This window comes from Danaus plexippus, chromosome 23 (assembly GCF_018135715.1).
Source record: "Danaus plexippus chromosome 23, MEX_DaPlex, whole genome shotgun sequence".
In the NCBI taxonomy this organism is placed as follows: domain Eukaryota; kingdom Metazoa; phylum Arthropoda; class Insecta; order Lepidoptera; family Nymphalidae; genus Danaus; species Danaus plexippus.
The window spans coordinates 514,491-536,137 of record NC_083551.1 but is presented as its reverse complement, the minus strand read 5'-3'; the positions used below and the strand labels follow the sequence as shown (position 1 = coordinate 536,137).

Genomic DNA, 21,647 nt, shown 5'->3' with positions numbered 1-21,647 from the left:
TCAATATTCTCCATTTATTTTTTCTCCGTCTAATAGCCTGATCAGTCTCTTTCATCCTGCAAAACCAACCCAAGATAACTAAAATTTGAACATACTAGAGAATCATCCCTTTTCTGTTATAATTATGGGACTACTGCTAAAATTGAAAGAGAGTAACATGGTTTTTACTTATTTTAAGACTTACTTTCCCCAATCTTTCCACCCATAAATGTGGTAGTGCAAGTGTATAATATGCAAGTTTCTTTCATGTGTGATTTTCACACAGTTGGGCAATGCGAAAACTAGCATCCGTTCCTTCTATGAGGCGTAAAGTCAACCTGTTTTTATTTAACACTTCAATAACAGAAAATAAAACGTTACATCTTTACGTTTTACTTTTAAATGTCAAAAAAATTATGAAAAAATTAATATGGTTGACATCAACATTTTAATAAAGTATAAATTAAAAGCAACACAATTTTATAATTTATTTGAAAAAATATTTACAGACGATTTCAATTTCTAATAGAATTGAATAAGTTTTAAAATTGGACTATAAAAATTTAACAGATGCTAATAAATCGTCTGTAGACACCCTAAAGATGTAAGATGAATAAGTGCTTCTAAATTTAGCTCTGAAGAGAACAGTTATTGAATAAAATAGTTCTTAATGATATTTAAATAGCAATAGATATTTAGAAAACGGTTGCTTTCGAAAATTATATTTCAAACCCTTGATCACATTATTGTATTAACCCCGAAGTTATTAGACAAAATAAACATTCCTAGTTGTTAATATCCTAAATCGGAACCCATTGAATAAAAATTCAACATAAAAGTAGACATCAACGATACGTAACGTAAACGAATTAATGTAAAAAACTGCTTCAATATGGTGATTTAATGTGATAGTTGTTACGTAATGGACAGGTACGGTCAACGATGCAAAATTGATAGCATTACAAAAGCATGGTATGTAACAGTGACTATTAGGTCACCTGAACTGAAAATAATACCATATCGTAGCCTCAACAATTTGTGTGTTCAATCAGTGTGCTCAACACTCAATCCGGTTTTCCGTCCATGTTTAAACTGCGGCAGACGTTACTTAGCTCTTATTTAAACAGTTTGGGCTATTAAGGTCGTGAAAGTTGATCTTTGAAATCTTAAATGATTGCAGATAAGTTAAGCGTCATGGATGGACGATAGTTTTCGTTAAGTCTTAAACTAACACGAAGAAAGCCCAATTCCATTTCAGTAATCATTGTCATATAAAGGCTCCATATGTTTATCAGATTCTGTTTATTTAAAGTTATTATTTTGTGCGTAATTCTTTTTAACAAAATAGTATAATATATTTCTTTTTCTATTGATTTGAAGGCAAAACATTTGTGATCGCTCAAAAAACTTCTAAACATCAATCTCTTCGTAGAAGTTCATTTTAACACAAATTGATATAACAAGGTTTAGTGATGAATTGCCAGGCAGGTGTTCCCTTCGCTCTGATTAATACAACTGTATAAAAATGTGACGATGTTTTTGTATTAGACATCTTCGGGGATCGAATTAGGATGAGATAGTTTTTTGACATTCATGCTTGTATTACAGACATAGTTTTGTTACCTTATGACTTTACAAAAAATATTGGTTATTGCAGATACAAAGAATAATTACTGATAGTTACTTATTGTTACTGTCATGTAAATGGCATAAAGTGGCATAAAAGATTAGATAAGGCAAAATCACGGAGCCACTGATTTACATTTGTTCAATAGTTCCGAGTTATTTTCGAGTTATAATCAATGATTTCGAGTTATGATCAGCCGAAAAGCAATAGAAGACGTATAATGCTATATATACCTCGGAAGACAATTTCATTTCAAAACACAATAAATAGACCAAGACGAAATAGAAAAGCGTATTAACATGACGTGGAAGAAATACGGGAGTTACAAGGAAATATTAAAACCAAAACTCCCAATAAAACTAAAGAAGAAAGTGATGGATCCGAGCCTCTTGCCCTGCTTAACGTACGGTGTCCAAACGGTAATAATAAGACAAAAGACCCAGGTGATAGACGCACTGAAACAGGCACTACGTCTAAAATGGAAATGGGCAGGACACATCAAGCAAGCAACCAATTGGAAGGGTCCTGGAGGTCTTGGAGCAAAAAGGAAAAAGGCAGACCAACAACTCACTGGATTGACGACATACCAGAAGTAGCAGGAAGAGACTGGATAAAAACAGCTCCCGAAAGAAACAAATACAGGCAACAGGAGAAGGCCTGTACCCGAAACGCGCCATGACATATTTATCTTGCAGTGTTTATGTATCTTAATGAACTTTTTTTAACTGTCAGCTATGTCTTGGATTCATAAATGCTTTATTATTATTATTATTATCTAATTGATTTAAAACTAATACTTTATTTAGTTTTCAACGTGTTTCCATATTCTATTGTTACAAATTTAAACATCATTTTATAGTCAGGTATCTTGTCTACTTATTATTTAAAATAATGCGATTGCATTGCAATGCTCAAAAAGCTACACTTATTTTGTGTTTCTACATACACTACTCTAAATAATGTTGACGTGAAATTATTTTATCTTTTGTTTTATTGTTGACCCTTAGCAAAAAACTTCACCATACCGTATAATATATCAAATATGTCTTTTAGGGACAACATTTCATAACCATAAAGTTAAAACAATGATAACAGCAAGCAGAGCAAAATTTTTTGGGTAATATAGGAGTATAGAAACCAGCACTTGAATTTCTAGCAAAAATAAGGTCGTAATTCCGGCTGTAGTATGCGGAAATACTATAAAAGTTTTATGTGTCATGCAAAGTTAATATGAACGTGGTTTATCTGGATTACAATAGGATAACGTACTTAAATTTAATGCATAAAAATATTTCTAGATTGATAATTAATGAGAGACATTCGGAAGGAATAATGTCGTAAGAAAGAAATCATTTTAAATCGGATATAACCTTTAATAACTTATATATAAAAATGATTATTATGCTTTTATACCAACAGTAGCCTATTCATCTGAATTTTTAAGCAGTAATTTTAAAATCAATTTCAAAATAGAGGCATACGATAGCATAAAATTTTTAAAAACTATTTTATAAAATTTAAGTCGCACGTGCTATGTAAATTGTAAATTTCAGTCCAACGTTTATATTTTTTCAGTTATCGCGTTGACGGGAACACGACATTAAAGTGTCTGTGATAAAAAACGAAAGAGAAATACAAAAAAAAAATGGTTAAATTTTAATCCTCAGAGCCCACAATGGTTTTATAAATCTTTAATATTATACAGATACGAATAGACGATGACAAAAAATATATAAATTTCAATGTTCCTCGAATTTAAAATATAATCATTCAACTAATTTTAGTTTAGGCACCTTTTCTTTATTGAGACGGGGCAAATAGAAACTATCCAACATTATTTACACATTCGTCATATATGTTTTATATTCCAAGCAGAACTCAAATCGTTGTATGGAAAATATGTATTACAATATGTTCAATTCGTCCAAGTCGTAAACCCAAGAAAGCCAGACCATCTATTCCGAATTCTTTTTCTGGTTTCCTTTGATGCAGGAATTTAAAGTTACCCACACGTACTGCAGCGAAACCCAATTTCATAAATTTTATAAAGAAATTCCATAGAAGCTAGCTCGTCTACTTTTGTATGTATGTAAAATCATTGTTGACATTAAAAATTAAGACGCATAAGCTTGGCAATATCACCTTCCTAATGATGTAATATTATATGATGTTTGTATAAATATTTACACAGTTGACCGCATGAAGAATTCCCTTGACATTAAGGTATATGAAGTGTAAATTTTTGATGAGTAGGGACTTGAATTTACTTTATTTTGAGGCAGAATTTTGTATATCTAACTCACTATTTGTGTGGCATTCTGGTAAATAATTTATAAGTATAAGTAAATAAAAGAATGTCATCCTTTATTATCATAAAAATTTCACACATGAGTAAACTGCCACGCGACTAGTTACTCAGGTATTTATAAAATAAAATAAAAGTCGAGCTATAAGTAATTTAATTTAATTTAATTTCAGAAGTTATCCGTTTATATTTTTATAATAATTATTTTTCATATAAAAATAAATTCGTTTGTAAGAAGAAATGCGTTCTAGTTTGGACCACAACATTCCAAACATGTCAACCCGACATTACATTTCTACTTTTTTTTATTTTAGGAGTAACGTACATAGAGCAGATGGGTCTAGAGTATTTAGGTCATTTTATTGCTTCTAATAATAAAAATAAAATTATTACACTCGTCGTAACAGAAATATAAATGAAAGCCTCTATTTCGTTTTGTTATATATTGTTTTTATTCATTTCATGTTTCAATTAATTTATTTTGTAACTTTATATATTTTATTTTCATATGCTATTTATAAATATCTAAAGTTCATAAATCTCAAAGTATTAAGGAATTGTCGAAATGGGAACCACAATCCATTTAAATATTTCTTTGTAAGTTAAAAATATGTATGTATATATTTCATTGATGTAATAGACTATGAATACGAAATTGATGTAGAAATTCTTCTAGAATACGGCTATTGTGGTCAATGTTTGAGATTTTTGAGGAAATTTAACAAGAGGTACGGTCTGTTTACAGATTTTGATAACTTTATTATATGATTAGCTAGCTAGGCTTCTAAATAGCACCCAGAGCAACTGACACGGCCCTCACCTGTGCGTATAAAAGAAAAAAACAGTCCAAAACGAACTAACAACTAGAAGAGGTGTGAAACTCAGTTTAAATGACAATTTCGATTTGTCTGTAGTTTTACAACAAGAAACAGCTTTGTGTCCATTTAATTTCATTTCGTGATAGAAGTATAGACGTCAAGAATCCACGAGGACAGTTCCATCAACCTAAGAGAAGAGGACTGAATCTAATTCATCTGTCCTTGAATCTATTTGTGCGTATGAATGAATGTGCACGTGAAATATTCAAACGTTTTTAGCTCATTTTTTATGCAGTATCGTTAAAAACCTGCAAATCTAAAAAAAGACTTGTATGGTCCAATATAAGTTATTCGTATAAATCCCACAAAATACCGATTTTGTTTCTATCGATTTGAAGGTAAACATTTGTGATCGCTCAAAAAACTTCTAACCATCAATCTCTTCGTAGAAGTTCATTTTAACACAAATTGATATAACAAGGTTTAGTGATGAATTGCCAGGCAGGTGTTCCCTTCGCTCTGATTAATACAACTGTATAAAAGTGTGACGATGTTTTTGTATTAGACATCTTCGGGGGACGAATTAGGGTGACATAGTTTCGCACATGTATGCAGTGGTTATAATATGTTACAAAAAAAACTGATTAATTAAAATACATGTATTTTCCTCTGTACGATAAATAGTATATGAGGAAGCTATGAGCAGTTCGTATAAAGGTAGTCCTTTAGTTAGAATTATCCCAGAGCAATTTCCTATAACTTCATTTCCATAAATGATACCTTAGATTTCTGCATCGTGTAAGGTGGTTTGAATACGTATTTGCTACCTATCAGGCTTCTCTTTATACATGTATGGAGACGTAACCTTCCGTATCATCATAAATGTCAGATACTTTATATAAACCAGAACCTTTGATAGATGCTTTCATGCTGTACAAAAAATAAATTAAATTAATTTACTTATACAAATGTCATTTTTAATATATTTTTTTAATTAACCATTACAAACTTATATTTCATAAATAAGAAATTGTTCAGCTGAAACCTCGAGTAACACTAAAAACGAACTAAGAACTTAGATATTGTTAGAAATAACACTAGAAAATAGGTACAATGAGGGATCCATGTTCATTTCTGTTTATTGTCTTATTTTCTAAACCTAAGAGGTTCAGAAACGAGTTTCTCCGCTCTAAGTGTTATGGAGAAGGTTTTTAATTAATGTTATATCTGACAAAACTTTTTATTCAGATGTAACATTCACTCAATGATTAACATAAAGAAGACTGGAGTCATTTTATTTAAAATTATCGTTTATAAATTATAGAAGGATCTGTCAAAGTGCTGTTTAGTTATAAGAATATTCATATCAGTCATCTCTATAGATAACATATATGTATATGATAAACAATTTAATGTCCTATAAATTGTTAACATAAATAGCTACAACATTTTTATGAATAAAATATGTTTTAAAATCCTCTTCAAAGACTCATCTTAACGGACACCAAGATGTTTTATCGCCATTTATGTCGACTTACCAAGTAAGTTTAAGTAAAATATAAACTAACTTTCATAAGGACTACAAAAAAATATATCACTTAATTGTTGCTCACAAATTTTCAAAACACCATTTCTAATTTCAAATCTTAGTTTAGTGAAACAAGGTCTAAATTCAAATGTAATATAGTAAATAAAAATCACAGTTTTTCATAGGCTTTGATTTATATTAGCCCCAATACATGTCTTCTTTGCATCTTTTTTTTGCATTGACATGAGAGTTAAGATGTCAGATAGGAAAGAAAAGAAATACTTTTGCAGTACCACTCCATTAGTTAATCGTCTCAAATTATTTGATTGCTTTATATATTTGTTCATGGTAAATTCGTTAACGCAACAGATTTTTTTCGGATAGAGTCATTAATATGTAATATAATATTTTCTAAAATAAGCAATGTTTAATTACTATTATGATTAAAACGCTACATATCAAATATAACCGTCTCGTACAAATTCTTTTAGAGAATATGATTTTAAAATTTAGCGAAACCTAAGAAAATGCTATCCCTATATTTTCACTCCTTTGAGAGTGTTGGTTACTTTTGATGCGGAAATGTAAATTTGTTTCTCAAACACGCTGCAGTGCAACAAAATTTCACGAATATTTAAAATCCTACCATCTTGCTGAAAATATTGGCCATGACTTATATAATATAATATAATATACATATATATATATATATATATATAATTTTTATGCATATGAACGTTCTGACTGTATTTTTCTAAAAAAAATCTGGCTGTTCAAGTAATGTCTTTATATATATTGAAAGTAAATCTAAGTGTAAATATTAATATAATATAAGCATTTATCTATAACCCCGTGTTTGTTTTGTTATCATAATTACAAGATCATCACTTCTTCATAAATGAAAAAACGATCAACGTAAGTTACAATACAATAACGACAATATTTAGTAATTGCCTGCCTTTTCTTTTACAATTACATTGAATTCTGTTTTAACGTAATAAAAAAATTTGGAAATGAACGAAAATAAATTTTAATCAGAATATTATGAAGATTGTATTATGTTTGTGTCATAATTAAACCAATAAAGTTAAAGGCATCGAGGCGCTTAATATAATAATTTGATAATAAATATTTATTTTGCAAACTACCCATAAAATTAAAATATAATTTAAATTTAATTACATTTTAAAACAAAAATTTAATAACAGATATATAATGAAATTTGTTTATAAACAATTTTGCTTTACAGATACAAAATATGTTATGTTTGTTTGTTATCCTAAACATAACGAGGCCCTCGAAACTAATAAGGGATATTTAGTTAGGTTGTCTTATTTAATGACGTAGCATAATACTTATATGCATAGATTGATATTTATTCAGAAAATGAGTTCTGATCTCAGTGAGAATACATTACAAAACTATTCTAATAAATAAATATATATATAGTCGCTGTGGTCTTAATTTATATTTGTGAACATTGTAACATTTTTAATACCGCCAAACTTTTTCTTTTTTATATTTATTTATTCAATAATATTCCAAATGTCTCAGAAACATTTTATAAAGTTTCTAAAAATTCCTTTATACACAGAAAACTATTTCGTTGTTTCCACATTCCCGCAAATTGTCAGCGTTGCAAAATTTAAATCCGTTTTGGTACAAAAATTTCACTTTTAATATCCCTGTAACTTGATTCAGCCATTGGTATACTATTTCGTATTAAATTTTCTACGTTGGTTGTTTTCACTACAAATGACAAATATTTTGTGTTATTTGTGACATATTCCAAATTTATAATATCCTCCTCGGAAACATTAAAACTCTAATTTGAGTTCTAATTTATTTCTCTAAACCTACAATTACTATTTACATACTTCCCAAACAATACGACGACACATTTTTTATTTCAAACGATACATTAATGTAGCCGACAAACTCTGCATTAAGTCATGAGATCTAAGATTTTCGCGAGTTTTATTCCTTTAAATGAAACATATATATTTCGGATAAACTACGCGTGATTTATTTTTGAAAAAATAAAAACTACATACTCCCGACGTTTCGGTTACTTAGCGTTCGGTTACTCGGTTACTCGCCAGCATCGCAAGAACCACTTGAAGTCACCCACAGTTGAACGACAACCTGCGATACCACCATATGTGAAGAGAGGTACTGACAGAATAGGCAACATTTTGAAGAAGGTTTCCTCAAGACTATTTACAAACCACATAAGAAAGTGAGCCAATTCTTGAAACCAATCAAGAGTACAATTCCTTTGCCAATAAGCGGGTGTACACAAACTCGATTGTGACTGTGGCTTGTCATATATTGGAAAGACAAAGAGGAGCATCGGTACAAGGGTTAAAGAACATATGTCAGATATCAAAAATAGGCGCTCGTCGGAGTTAGCAGTGTGTGAACACACAATGGACAAACCAGGCCACTACATTCGGTTTGATAAACCACAAATCCTTGCTCGTGAAGACAAGTATATACCGAGGTTAAACCGCGAGGCTATTGGAATTAGAAAACATCCCAATTTCAATAGAGAAGATGGCTAGAATCTATCAAACACTTGGGACCCCCTTCTTAAAAACATAAAATTCCATGTCCGTGACCTCACCGCAGGACTTCAAGACACCGTAAGCGCTTTCTGCCGGCATCCAGAGCTGTACGTAATTTAAAAACTAATGACCTTATATACTATGTTAAACGAAATATATTTGATAAGAGAGCCATTAATATCATATATAAGGTATATAACACAGTTAATCCTGCTCATTGCGGACTTGAAAAGCCGAAAACGATTTTCGTATTCGGGAACATTTTAAAAACAATTGATTTTAAAAGGATAACAATTTTGTGTAACGGCAGAGGCTTAAGAGTCTACATATTATTCAGTATTAAAAAAAACTTGTGATATCTTTTGAGAATGTGAGGTAAGATTTATATCTAACTTCTTTCCCGATGAAAATGGTAATATCGTGAAGAATATCTTGATTACTGCTTAATGGATATTAACTGTATGTAAGTGATTTAATATATATGAGGATGCAATGATTAACAATTATTTCAATTAACTTAGATAAAGAAATTAAAACTTTCTCATCTATATATATAAATATATATGATTGGATTACGAGTCTAGATTATGTTGTGAAAGGCTGCCAATATCGTAATAGAAATTTTATTTGAGAATTCCAAATGTGTCGTAATCGGTTACTTGAATTATATATGGAAAATAATTATTTATTTCTACTTCCTTCAATGTTGCTAATGCCGACAGGTGTTTTTCTATTTTCACAGCTTATCAACTTTTACGTTTCACAACAGGGTCGTCAACACTACTTTTGGCTCCGTGCAACATTTTAAACGAATTTAAACATAAGAATTCCATAAAACTGCAAAGTTTTCAGTTTTGTTTGGAAAAGTAGTTTCAGTATGTTTTGAATTTTGTTTTTAAAGAACGCGAAGTTGTTGGATACAACGAAATTTTTATTGAATCAACATATTCTGTTCATTTCATGGTTAGTCTGAGAAATAATTCTGTTTCTTTTTTTTTTTTATTATTGACTTTAAAGACGATGTTCGTTTCGATGCTCGCATATTTACGTTCCTTGAGTAAACATTTTCTTAGCTAAGTTTTGTAATGGACTTGTAAACTAATTTTAGAAACTTAATTTCAAGAAGTTTTTTATTAAAAACAAAACAAAAAGTTTAATACTCCGAACATAATTTCCTTATGATGTACATACATACATACATACATGTACAACAATCATGACATTATGAATCATCATCATCATTTATCATTTAAAAAACATAGATTTTTAAGAGCTATTGAAATGTTATATTCTGTAGGCATTACATATTTGAAACTGAAGCATTTATGATAATTCCTTTGTATTTCAAAAAAGTATAATATTACCTTTAAATGTTCTTTTATCGGTAAAATATACAGCCTGTTCAGTATTCGCTATCTATTCGACTGAAGTGATGAATTGTTAAAAAATGGCTTTCTTTGCGCTTTCTCGCAAAACAATTTACATTTTGAGACTCCAGGGATTTCATGTGTAGGATTCTGTGACATTTCCAGGTATATTATAAAACGCATCAATATTATTATTCTTATGTATACTGATATCTGTAACTCTATTGAGCGGTGTTGCCAAAAATTTACCTTCCTCGTGTGGTATAATTTCTATATATATTTATTTTTGTGAACTTATCTGAGTATAAAACCTTTAGTTCCAAGGCAGAGATAACTTATATAAAATAATACATTAAAATGAATGAATTAAAACAGGTACATAATAAAGTAAGAGCAATAAAATTTAAATTGTTTATGTTTTTACAAAGCAATTAATAAGCGATCTATTATATTTTATTATCAAAAATATTTTTCAAACAGCGGTTACCACAAAATAATACTTCCAATGAAACCAATACTCTATTAATAGAATTAAATAATTCCGATACAGTCAGGGATTTTTATATTTTTTGCTGACGGTTCGGTGACGGAGCGACAAAGGATATAGTTAAGATGAATCGCAATATTAATTACTAAGAGATAGAAAAACCGTGGCCATATTGTGTCTGTATCGGATAAATTGATACCCAATCTCTTTCCACATAAGCCATTTATAAGACCATAATAGTATAGGTGGTCAGCATTTTGGGTGGAAAAAAATGATAATAAAAAGCTGAAATTTTGGATAGATTTGGAAGATGGTAAAAAATGTTATTTTAACACTGTATGTTCTTAATATATGCAATATTTGCTCAGACTTTTAACATATTATGTCTGTATCAGATAAATTGATACCCAACCTCTTTCCACATAGACCATTTGCTCAGCATGTTTTTTGAAAAAAAAACTATTTTTTTTTGTTATTTTACTATTCAAAAAAATTGGGTGGATTTGGACAGTGCTGAAAAATATTATTTTAATACTGCACGCTCCTAGTATACAATATATGCTCACGCTTTTTATATAAGTGTTCAATATGTTAAAAACAATTCAATGTGCTTTAATACGACATCATAAACCCATTTGTGATGTAAAAAATAATTTTGGTCTAAAAATTTTCAAATTCATATCATACTTATGATATGTTTTATGTATTTTGAGCTAACTATCAACAAAGGTTTCAAAATGTTCGTAAATATGTCAAGAGTACTCTACTGATGTAAAATTCAAAAGAAACAAAGTGCTGACAGAATAAAGTAAAAACGTTTATTACACTTTCATGACTTACGAAAACTTTGGTGCCGTTCTTTATTTTGAAGCTGCTATATCGTAATTATTGTATAATACTGTGTACATCAAAAAAATGCTTTATATTATACATGAAACGATAATAATATGCATAAAATCGCTCTTAATTACGACATTATTCTTTAGATCTTTTGTGCACTTGCATAAAATTTGTGAATGAGTCACTCCGGCTATTAAATTGGTAGTTAATGGAAGAAATATAAAAATTTTCGCAGTTGTTCAACTAAAATTGGGTTAGGCTAAGTAAGTAGAAACCATAATGCCCGTACATTTAATGAATTTCCAGAAAGAGGTATGATAAAAAATATATTGAACACAATAGAATTATTTTTTAGCTGTCTCTTTGTTCAGACTAATCCCTAAAACAACGGGACGGAAATGTATTTGATATAGCATTTGTAAGAGTCGCAAACTGTCAGTTAAATGAAATCACAAATCAAAACAAATTGTAAAATAACTAATGGTGGTATTTAAATAATGAAAAACATCTTTGAATCCAGGACAGAAGACATATCAAGGAAATTAAAAGTGATCAATGTTCAATAATACGTCAAAATTATAGTTTTTTTATCAAAAACAAACGATTCCAAATATATTAACCTTTGTATTTAAATTTACTTTCAATGTTATATAACATTACGTATTACCATAAGTTATGTTATGACTATTCTCAGCATTGTTAACTTGGAATGGCAATAAAATGTAAAAAAGTATTTAAAGTAACTCTTTTAAAACTTTGAATAAACTGCTGCGATCAAATTAATATACAGGTACTTTTAACAACTTCGTATACATGTATTAAGTTAAAAACGCTGCCTTGTACGAAATTAATAAAGTATGTGAATGGGTAATATCACTTTAAGATAATAATCTCTGGCTAAAAATTACTCCAACAACATAACGAGGGAATACTTAGAGCTTTCTGTTACACTCTTAATTGATATACTATAAAATTAGTTTAACCAGAAAATGTATATGCGAACTTTGTATGGGAAGAAGTTGTATGCTACTAGTTTATTAATAAAATGTAAATAAAACTAGTTTTTAAATAAAAATTTAAATATTTTTGTGAACAGGAAATATGCGAATTTTTTTTTTTACGTAACTTTCATTCATCACTTGTATCCCTATACGTTTAAAGTTAAAATGCCATAGAAGCTTTTGAAACGCATCATAGTGTCTTGGCGGTCTGATTTCAATTCTGTATGTGTTTTATTTAAAAAAAAACATAATCATTTCATAACCAAGCGATACTAATTGGACATATTTACTCAATATATAATCATATTTTGTAGAATTAAATACTTTAAAAGCCTGTTTTGTATTTAGGATCTGTAAAAATTTTCACGCTTAATGAAATAAAACTATTTTTTTTTTTTATTATCAAGAAGGTGCTATTGTAATAATAATTACAATTTGGTTGAGTTGTAACCATTATCCCATGACCTATTTTAAAAAGGGGTAAATTGGGTTTTATGATGAATGTGAAAAATTATAAGTGCGACACATAAATATACAACCGCGTCCTGGTCCATAAAGAGAGAACAAAGTAGTCATATGATTTAGAAAAGACACACGCATTAACCTCACTGTAACCACGTATAAAACATGTATCAAGATTTTTCTTTTTTCCGTCGCAAGAGTCTTTGCAGACTAGTCGTGGTCATCACGTATCACTGATCCGTATACATGATGACTTTCATGGGAAGATAGTTGCAGGGGTTTCCCTTGCCTTCTGCAACAGCACTTTTTTGAGACTATTTAGACCCCAAGGCTTGCTGTAGCCTATTCCAGCCAGTGACGTCTTAATACTCTTAGAAAGTACATATGACTCAGAAAAGATCACATTGGTACATGCCAGATTTCGAACCCGTGCCCTCACGTATGAGAGGCTGGCCTTTTAACCTTCAGATACACTAAATGATATCTAAAAAATTAAATTGAATTCTCTAATAAAAGCAAAGTTCTGTAAATTTTGAATGAACTACTTCCCATGAACACAAAGTAAACACAAACCTTTTCCTTTGTTCTAAGATATGAAACTTTTAATACATATAACTAACTCACTATAACGATCTCTTTCAAGCTGTAAAATTTCAAACTTAAACTTAAATTACACAAGAGCAAGTTATACATAGACCGTCTTTATTTATAGATTAAATTGAAAAACAACACTGATCTATAAATAGTAGAAAGTTTCTTTTTATTTTACAAAAGTTATTTAGCATTATAATATCATCTTGAAATTTTTTTTTGGATTAAAGTTACGTGTAAATTTGACCCAAAGATGAATAAGGACTACTAATATTAACTACAACTGCAATGTCAACAAGTCCTTTATATATATAACGTAAATTTATATAACATATACAAGTTTTTTCCAGCAACTCCGTCCGCCTGAACATCAGATTTGAGCTTAGAGAGAAATAGTATGTTGAAACGATACATATTGTAACATACATCGCAGCCTCTCTCTTTTATATAACCAAGATACCGACTTCAGCGGGCTTATTTATCAATCTAAACTATATGAGGAGACACCTCAATACATACAAAACAATTCATTCAAATCGATCCAGTGCTTTAGGAGGAGTCAGTGACATACACACGTACATCAGAATTATATATTTAACGATACGAATAAATATACATGAAAATGAGAATAAAGTACTTTTTATATACACAAATTGTTTCTGCTCCATTGTGTAGAACAGAAACACGTATCGGCCCTCGCAGATGGCTCTTCATGTGTCAACTCAAAACATATTACATTTCCCTTTTTTATTTGGTGGTTGGTTTTACGGAGGGGATAAAACAGGACTTTTTTTAATATACGACATCTAATTTATCATCTAACATAAAATTTAATACCAATAATTTAATGTAGATGATTAAGAAAAGCAAGAAATAACTATAGAATAATTGTAACTGTCACAACAATGTCGAATGTCAATTTTAAGCAACGTCTTATTTTTTCATTTAGTGTCAATTAAAATAGTTTTGAAATTAAAGAAAAAAAAAATATTCTAATTTATTTATAATATGAATTTTTAAATATAACCTCTCTGATTAGTTAATAATTAAGTAATTTACTTGACCTTATATCGATATTATCTATTTCATTACCCTTATATCTCCATTATTTTCAGTTTTGGACTGTCCCAAAACTAATTCTTTTAGATCAAATGAAAAGTCTTTTAACAAGGTTATATACAAGGTAAAAAACAAATTACTTAGATATAAAACTAATATCCCCTATATCAGACTTATCCCTAATAAAGCAAGATCTATTTAATCTCGACTCTGCTTAATTTCGTTAACATTCTCCCTTTAAAAATACCAATTAAGGCCAACATTTTCGTGTATATGAAAAAGTCACGTGCCATCAAACAAAATAAATGCTAATAAATTTCATCCCATAAATATGTTTATTACTGGCTGTGTTTTAACGACATAATATCACACACATATTTGTTTCACACGTAGCATTCACCATCATAATTTAGGTGTTCCCTTCATCAAAATGTATGACTGGCCATCGTCTGTTACCATTTCCATTACCACCTTCACTCTAAATATTTCTTATTATTCATAATATATTTTCCACCTTAATAACTTATTCGTAAGCAAAAGCAATTTAGACCGACTTATAATAAATTACATTCACTTAAAATATCTACCAATTCTAATTTTATATATGAAATATTTCATCAAATTTATTTAATATTAAGATAAAATAAATTAAGACATAGAAATATTAATAAATTATTCTGTAATATCTGTATCGAGTAAGTGATATTCACATTCAGTCGGCAGTTTACTGAGAAATTGCTGAAACAACAAATGTTTCATAATATGCGACCCAAATTAGCAGTCTTGTTTCCATACAGATTCTGTATATGATATAATTTTAGCGAAATAAAAACTAGAGTACCTTTTAATTATGATCCGTAGTTTATTTGCCTGGAAGTTATTAGTTAGTTAATATATTATATCACATGATCATTAAGTTGTTTCTCTACTTTTGAAAATTGTAGGGATTTACTTTAGTCAAAATATTTCATCAGCTTGCTTAAGCATCTAGATGAAAACATAGCTATCTGAGCTGCAGATCGTTTCAGGAGTGAACGAAGCATATATTTCTAGTCCTTATCAACATTTCATTATAGTTATAAATATTTGCTCATTAAAACAGGTGCATGCTATAAAACATGAGGTGATTCATACGCAATGTTTAAAATATAAAGGACCTATTATTCATAAAAGTGCAAAGCTTTTTAAAAAAAAACAATTACGTATTAAATAAACACGCAAGTGATAAATTAATCAGAGCCAAATGAGGAATGACTTGACAAATTGCTATTGTATGACGTAACGAATAATGAAAATTGCTCACGCGATTTTATACGGCCTTATATATCTTTAGGTAATTAATAACACAAATGCGTGCAGTTCGGATGCAAATATCAAAATTCATGCAACCATTTACTCGTTACACACGTGCTGGTGATGGTAACAGAGACCGGTTATAATAGAAGATAGTACTAAATACGTACGCGTATTTTAGAGGAATATACTCTGAACACCATTATTTTAAACTATTAGTTACTTAAGTATGGTATTTACAAAAACTTGATATATAATATAGATTCCAATTGGAGCTTCTCTATTGCCTTGACTTTAACTCTTACCAATGGTAGGTAAATAAGTACCTCTCATTTAAGTATTTTAAAAGATTCATACAAAATCATTGTACCTATTTAGTGATCTTGTCTTTCACAATGTCAAAAACCCAGCAGCAGGTATATACCTTAAAGAGTTAATTTTCAACCGCGTCTATATCAACCCATTCACACCAATAAAGTAAATTTTTCGTGAACACAAAGGGTATCCTGAAAAAAGAGATTCAAATCTACTCATTAATAACAAAAAAATACACAGAATAAAATACAGCATAATTCACAAACATATTTCTATAAATTCCTCCAGTAGAGGTCAAAGACATATTTAAGATATGCCTACTAAATCTTTGTTTTAAAAACAATTTACATAAACTTGTAATCATAGTAGTCGCTTCAACTAACAACAAAAATATATTATTTAAACACTTTAATTTTGCAGTTATCATACTTACTAAAGTAATCTTCATCATCATCATCAGCCTAACGGCCCACAGCTGAGCAAAGGCCTCTTCTCACATGGAGAGTTTAATAAGGTAAGTAATCTTAATATTTTTCTAATAAACTTTTGTCATTGCACTAAATGTGTATCACATATAATGTTATCAATATTCCCATTCTGTGTTACATCTAATCCGTACTTACATTTATACGTAATAAAACATCTAAAGATCTGTAGACACAAAGGAAACTTTCATTTTCTGTACCGAGCGTATAAATAAAAAAAATGTGGCACGTAATATATTGTAGAACTGCTTTTGTATACGAAAGGTTTAGACAGTTTAGATTTAGACTTTTAATCCAACTTTAAACGTGATTTCTACGTGTATTTTATATTAAGTAGTATATTTTTCCAACCATCTTTTTTATATTTAAACGTTAAAGTTTATTTTGAAGATTCCTACAAATCGTTCATCGTTTTTATTTCCACAAAAATAATATAATAAATAGTTTAGTTTAAAGTTATGATAAAAGGCCAATATAAAAGGTTTCTTTGAGAAAAATTGCATAAAATATGTAAGCCATTTAGCTTGCAAAATACGTAGCTGCAACAGATTTTGCACAGTTCCCTCATTGCGGCTTGTCTCTACACTTTACCATTACGCCAATACAACACGAACATATGTACACTGATGGCATAATCAATAATATATTTGAACCCGAAATATAAAACTATCAACAAAATTAAATAGCTCTCGTAAATGTGTCAAGAGTACTTTAGTGGTGTTATATCACTTGTATGAACTGTCCCAACAAGAATAACAGCATGTGCCACAATATATTACGATATGACATTTAGTTAATAGATTTAAAAAAAAACTCCTTGAAATTAACAGGTTTAAATTTTTTATCTTGTATCAGTTATGCCACTTTTATAATTTGTTCCGATTTTATCTTGTAATGGTACTTTACTTAATTTTGAATAAAACAGAACGTCCTATGACCCTATAAAACATTTATAATTTGCCGAATTAAAGGTCAAAGGCTAAAGATTAATTACCCTTATGACTCGGGCCTTTTAATTATTGAGTACACTTAAATTGAGTTATTCATAACAAAAACTGCAACACTCGTTTCTATTAAATACATTGTAGCCCCAAAGGTCGAGCCACGATTTTTATAAGATATGTGGTCTGTTTTCCTCGTGTGATAGTTAGTCAACATGATAGTAAAACCACAGGTGGTAACGGAAAATGTTGTTGTTATAACGGAGTATATGAAAGATACGAGAATATCTAAAAGACTTAGAAAATATTCGTTACCAAACGTTAGGATTATAGATAAAGAGAACGCAAACTGTGGATTTTAAAATATTTAAGCTATCCTAATCGCTACTGACATAGAAAAAGTATTTACATAGACACAAAACAGACTGTGTGAGTCAATAGTACGTTCTAACATCTCACGTCCACTGTCCAGAAATTCAACAACTGTACAAATAAAATGAAAAGCCTTTCAGATATTTTAAAAAGAAGCAAAAAAGCACAGTTACAACTAGTTTTATATCAGACCGATTTATATTAATTCTATACAAACTTGTTGGATATCGAGTATCGGAAACTAGTCTATTATTCAATGTACGGCTCTTGACGGTTTGTGAATTGAATTAAATATTGCATAAAATTGAATTCGACAAGAAATTTAAAAATCAGATTTTTATGGTGCTTTTTTCGAAATATTATTTAGACGTTAAATAATACAGTTAAAGTAGTTACTATTCAGAAATTCGATATTTCCGTTTAAAAATAAAATAAAATAATCTAAACTTTTTATATTTTATAATGTTATCTCTTACCTGGGTTATGCTCCAGTACCGATCCAAGGATATGAGACACAAATTCATTATGGATGCTGTGCACAACAACACGTCTAAAGCTGAATGTATTTCACACCACCAGAAACCGAAAATCCAATATCCCATCAGCTCGTTCGCTAGAGAGAACGGCATTATCACCAACCCGAGAAAAAAGTCCGATACAGCAAGGGAAGCTATAAACCAGTTCTGTATGTTCTTCAACGCCTTCTCAGTAGCTATTGCTATTATCACCAACATATTTCCAACAACCACCATAATCATTAAAACTGTCACTACCACGGAGGCAATTATGATATGGGCGGGCGAGTAACCACTGGGGTACCAGGTCTTTAATAACACTTGGTTAAAAAACGTATCATTAAAAGTGCTATTGCTCTCCGAGCCGTTAGTCATTTGCAATGCTAAGAACTCCTCTTGGCTCATGTATGTAGGGACTAGGAAAGTTGAATTTAATGTGCTATTCACTGTAGCCACTGTGGTTTTAGCGATCAACGCTGTCCCGTTTGGCACCATGATGTATTTTTTTATTTTATCGTCACCAGACGAAAGGTTTTCTAATAAATTTATCTATCTATACAGTTATTGTTTTGGTGTGTAGATTTTTGGCCCCGTTTTCTCGGTTTATAAAAGTATTAACTATAGGAACGGAATTTATTTAGAGTTATAGAATTTTTACATTATTACCCGCGTTATTCATCGTTTAGAACGGTATTTAGCTATTAATTTACAAGAGAATACTTATAATTAATATTTCACTTAACTATTATTGCTTTTGAACATTTAACACATATAAAAGTAACGAAACTATTACAGCAAATTAATAAAAATCACACACGTTCTAGGCGACACACAAAAAAGCATTAGGTATAATAATTCAAATGTGACTTTTTTATTATTTTATACAGTCGTATAATCGATATACTGACGTCATCGTGCAACTTTGTACTTTCTGCGGTCCCAAAATCTATCCGTCTTAGCAAACATTTTCACTTTTTCAAATATCATCTTCTCACATTTTATTTAACCCAAAAAAAGTCAGGTTACGCTTCAGATTATAACACCGTCATCGTTATTTGGCCCTGAGTCACTTGTTATGATGCCTCTGTGTTACCTGAAAAAAAGATTTAAATGTACATTATTTATAATGTAATATATTTATTTATTAATACAATTCTAAAAAAAAAAAGAAAAACTATCTTTTGCGACATAAAACATATTTTATTTTATTTTTTAAGGCTTATTAATCGATCAATTAAAGTTCCATAAAAGGCTATAGTTTTGTCCCACTTTCACAACTTACACAATATTCCAGCGATCTACTTTCGACAAACAAAGCGTTATTGGGACGTAAATTCGTTAAAAATATATTATTTTAAATTTTATGTTTTGGTTGAATAACTGAGGCAATACATTCATTCCAAAATTGCTTATAAAAATACTTATAATGATATACGAAATTTATACTAAATATCATATCTTCATTATATAAATCTACTAGTTTTTGACCGCGACTTCATCCGCTTGAAAAACGGAGTTGCTCTCAGAGGGAAATGTATAAAGTGTGTTAAAACAAAGCGTTGCAACCTTTTTTTTTTAAATAACCTACACACCAACTATAGATACAATCTGCCGAGCTGTTTTGTGAATCTAAACATTTTGAGGCGCCACCCAAAAGCATAGAAAAAAAATATATAAATCGGTCTAACCGCTTGGAGGAATTCAGTGACATACACACGTACACTAGAATAATATATATATATACATCAAACTTACTCAATTATTCGAATAGTTTAATAAATTTATTAAAAAAAGCAATACTTATTTTTATTTCAACCTTTTGTAGAAAAAGCCTACGTCTAGTATTAATAAACATTACAACATTGTTGTAAATAAAATGTCAACAATTCTTATTCCTAACAATACTGCGTCGATTTCAATTCGCTCCCTTGATACCAATCTCGGGCTGCATAAAAATATTGAATATGGGTATAAAATGGAAATACAAAAGATTTATAGTTACACAATACTATTATTTAACAACGTCCAATACAATTTTTTTTCACCAAACTGTGTTTGACAATTAAGTTCGCAAAACTCTTTGGTAAACATGAATTTACGATCTTTGCTATAAAGGATGAGCTTGGTTCCAATTAACAATTAAAACATTACACAGAAGTAAAAAACTGTATTAAAAACATATCAGCGAAGAAATTTTTTTCTCCCAAAAAATCTGTTTGATTAATGTGTTTTATCGGTTTGAACTTTCAAAAAATCCTTTTTTTTTTTTGAATTTGTGAGATGACATTTTTTAATAATTCTTTAGATTATAATGAAAACATTCTTCAATGCGAGATTTTATTGATTTAATAAGTACAGTATAAATGTTGACATGTTCGTGGTAAAAGCTATTTTGTACAATTTTATCAACTATAACAATTAATATTAAATCGCTAAGTAAATAACCGAGCTGCCTTTTTGTTTAACTGGAATCACTGTGTCGGTTATGAACGAAATATATTATTAAGAGGTTATTAGTGATTTTATGACAATTTTCTTAAACATGATATTATTTACTGTAAGGTTCTAGATTACTTAAGTATACCCGAACAAAGGAACCGATAAAAGAATGCTTCGTTTATATATCTCCTATGGCGTATAAAATCATAAGCATCAGCCTCTATTTTATTGCCTTTTTTATTATATCCTACTTCTTCAGACATACAGTTAAGGTCATCTGGATAATATAGCTCTTTAGCGACAGCGCTGTCTGTAACAAACGCGAAAGATTCCTCTTTTTTGTTGAAATTAGTCTCCGGTTTGCAAATTGTGTCAAATCATTTCGTTTAACAAATATAGTTTTCTCGAGTGAAATAGATTAAGATGCGAATAAACATAAAAATATATTAGTTTTTCTCTTAATTTTTATATTTATTTTACAAAACTAAATACTATATAACGGAACTTATCGAACAATATCACTTTTGTAAATTGACTGGTAGCTGAATATCGTTTACTCACCTATACTATACATACTTTATATAAATATCGGATAATACTTACACATGACATATGAGATCATACCTACATTGTATTATTGTGAAATAGTAGAACAA

The 21,647-nt window shown here is 29.6% G+C and overlaps 1 protein-coding gene across 1 annotated transcript in view; it reads right to left on the bottom strand.

The window, feature by feature from the left end:
• Nucleotides 1-19,612, bottom strand: part of LOC116774774 (alpha-2 adrenergic receptor) — a 196,550-nt gene extending 176,938 nt beyond the window's left edge. The window contains exon 1 of the mRNA XM_032667521.2: nt 18,514-19,612. Within this exon, the coding sequence (XP_032523412.1) occupies nt 18,514-19,047 (534 nt within the window). The 5' untranslated portion in view covers nt 19,048-19,612. The remainder of the gene's footprint in view (nt 1-18,513) is intronic.
• Between the last annotated feature and the right edge of the window lie 2,035 nt (nt 19,613-21,647).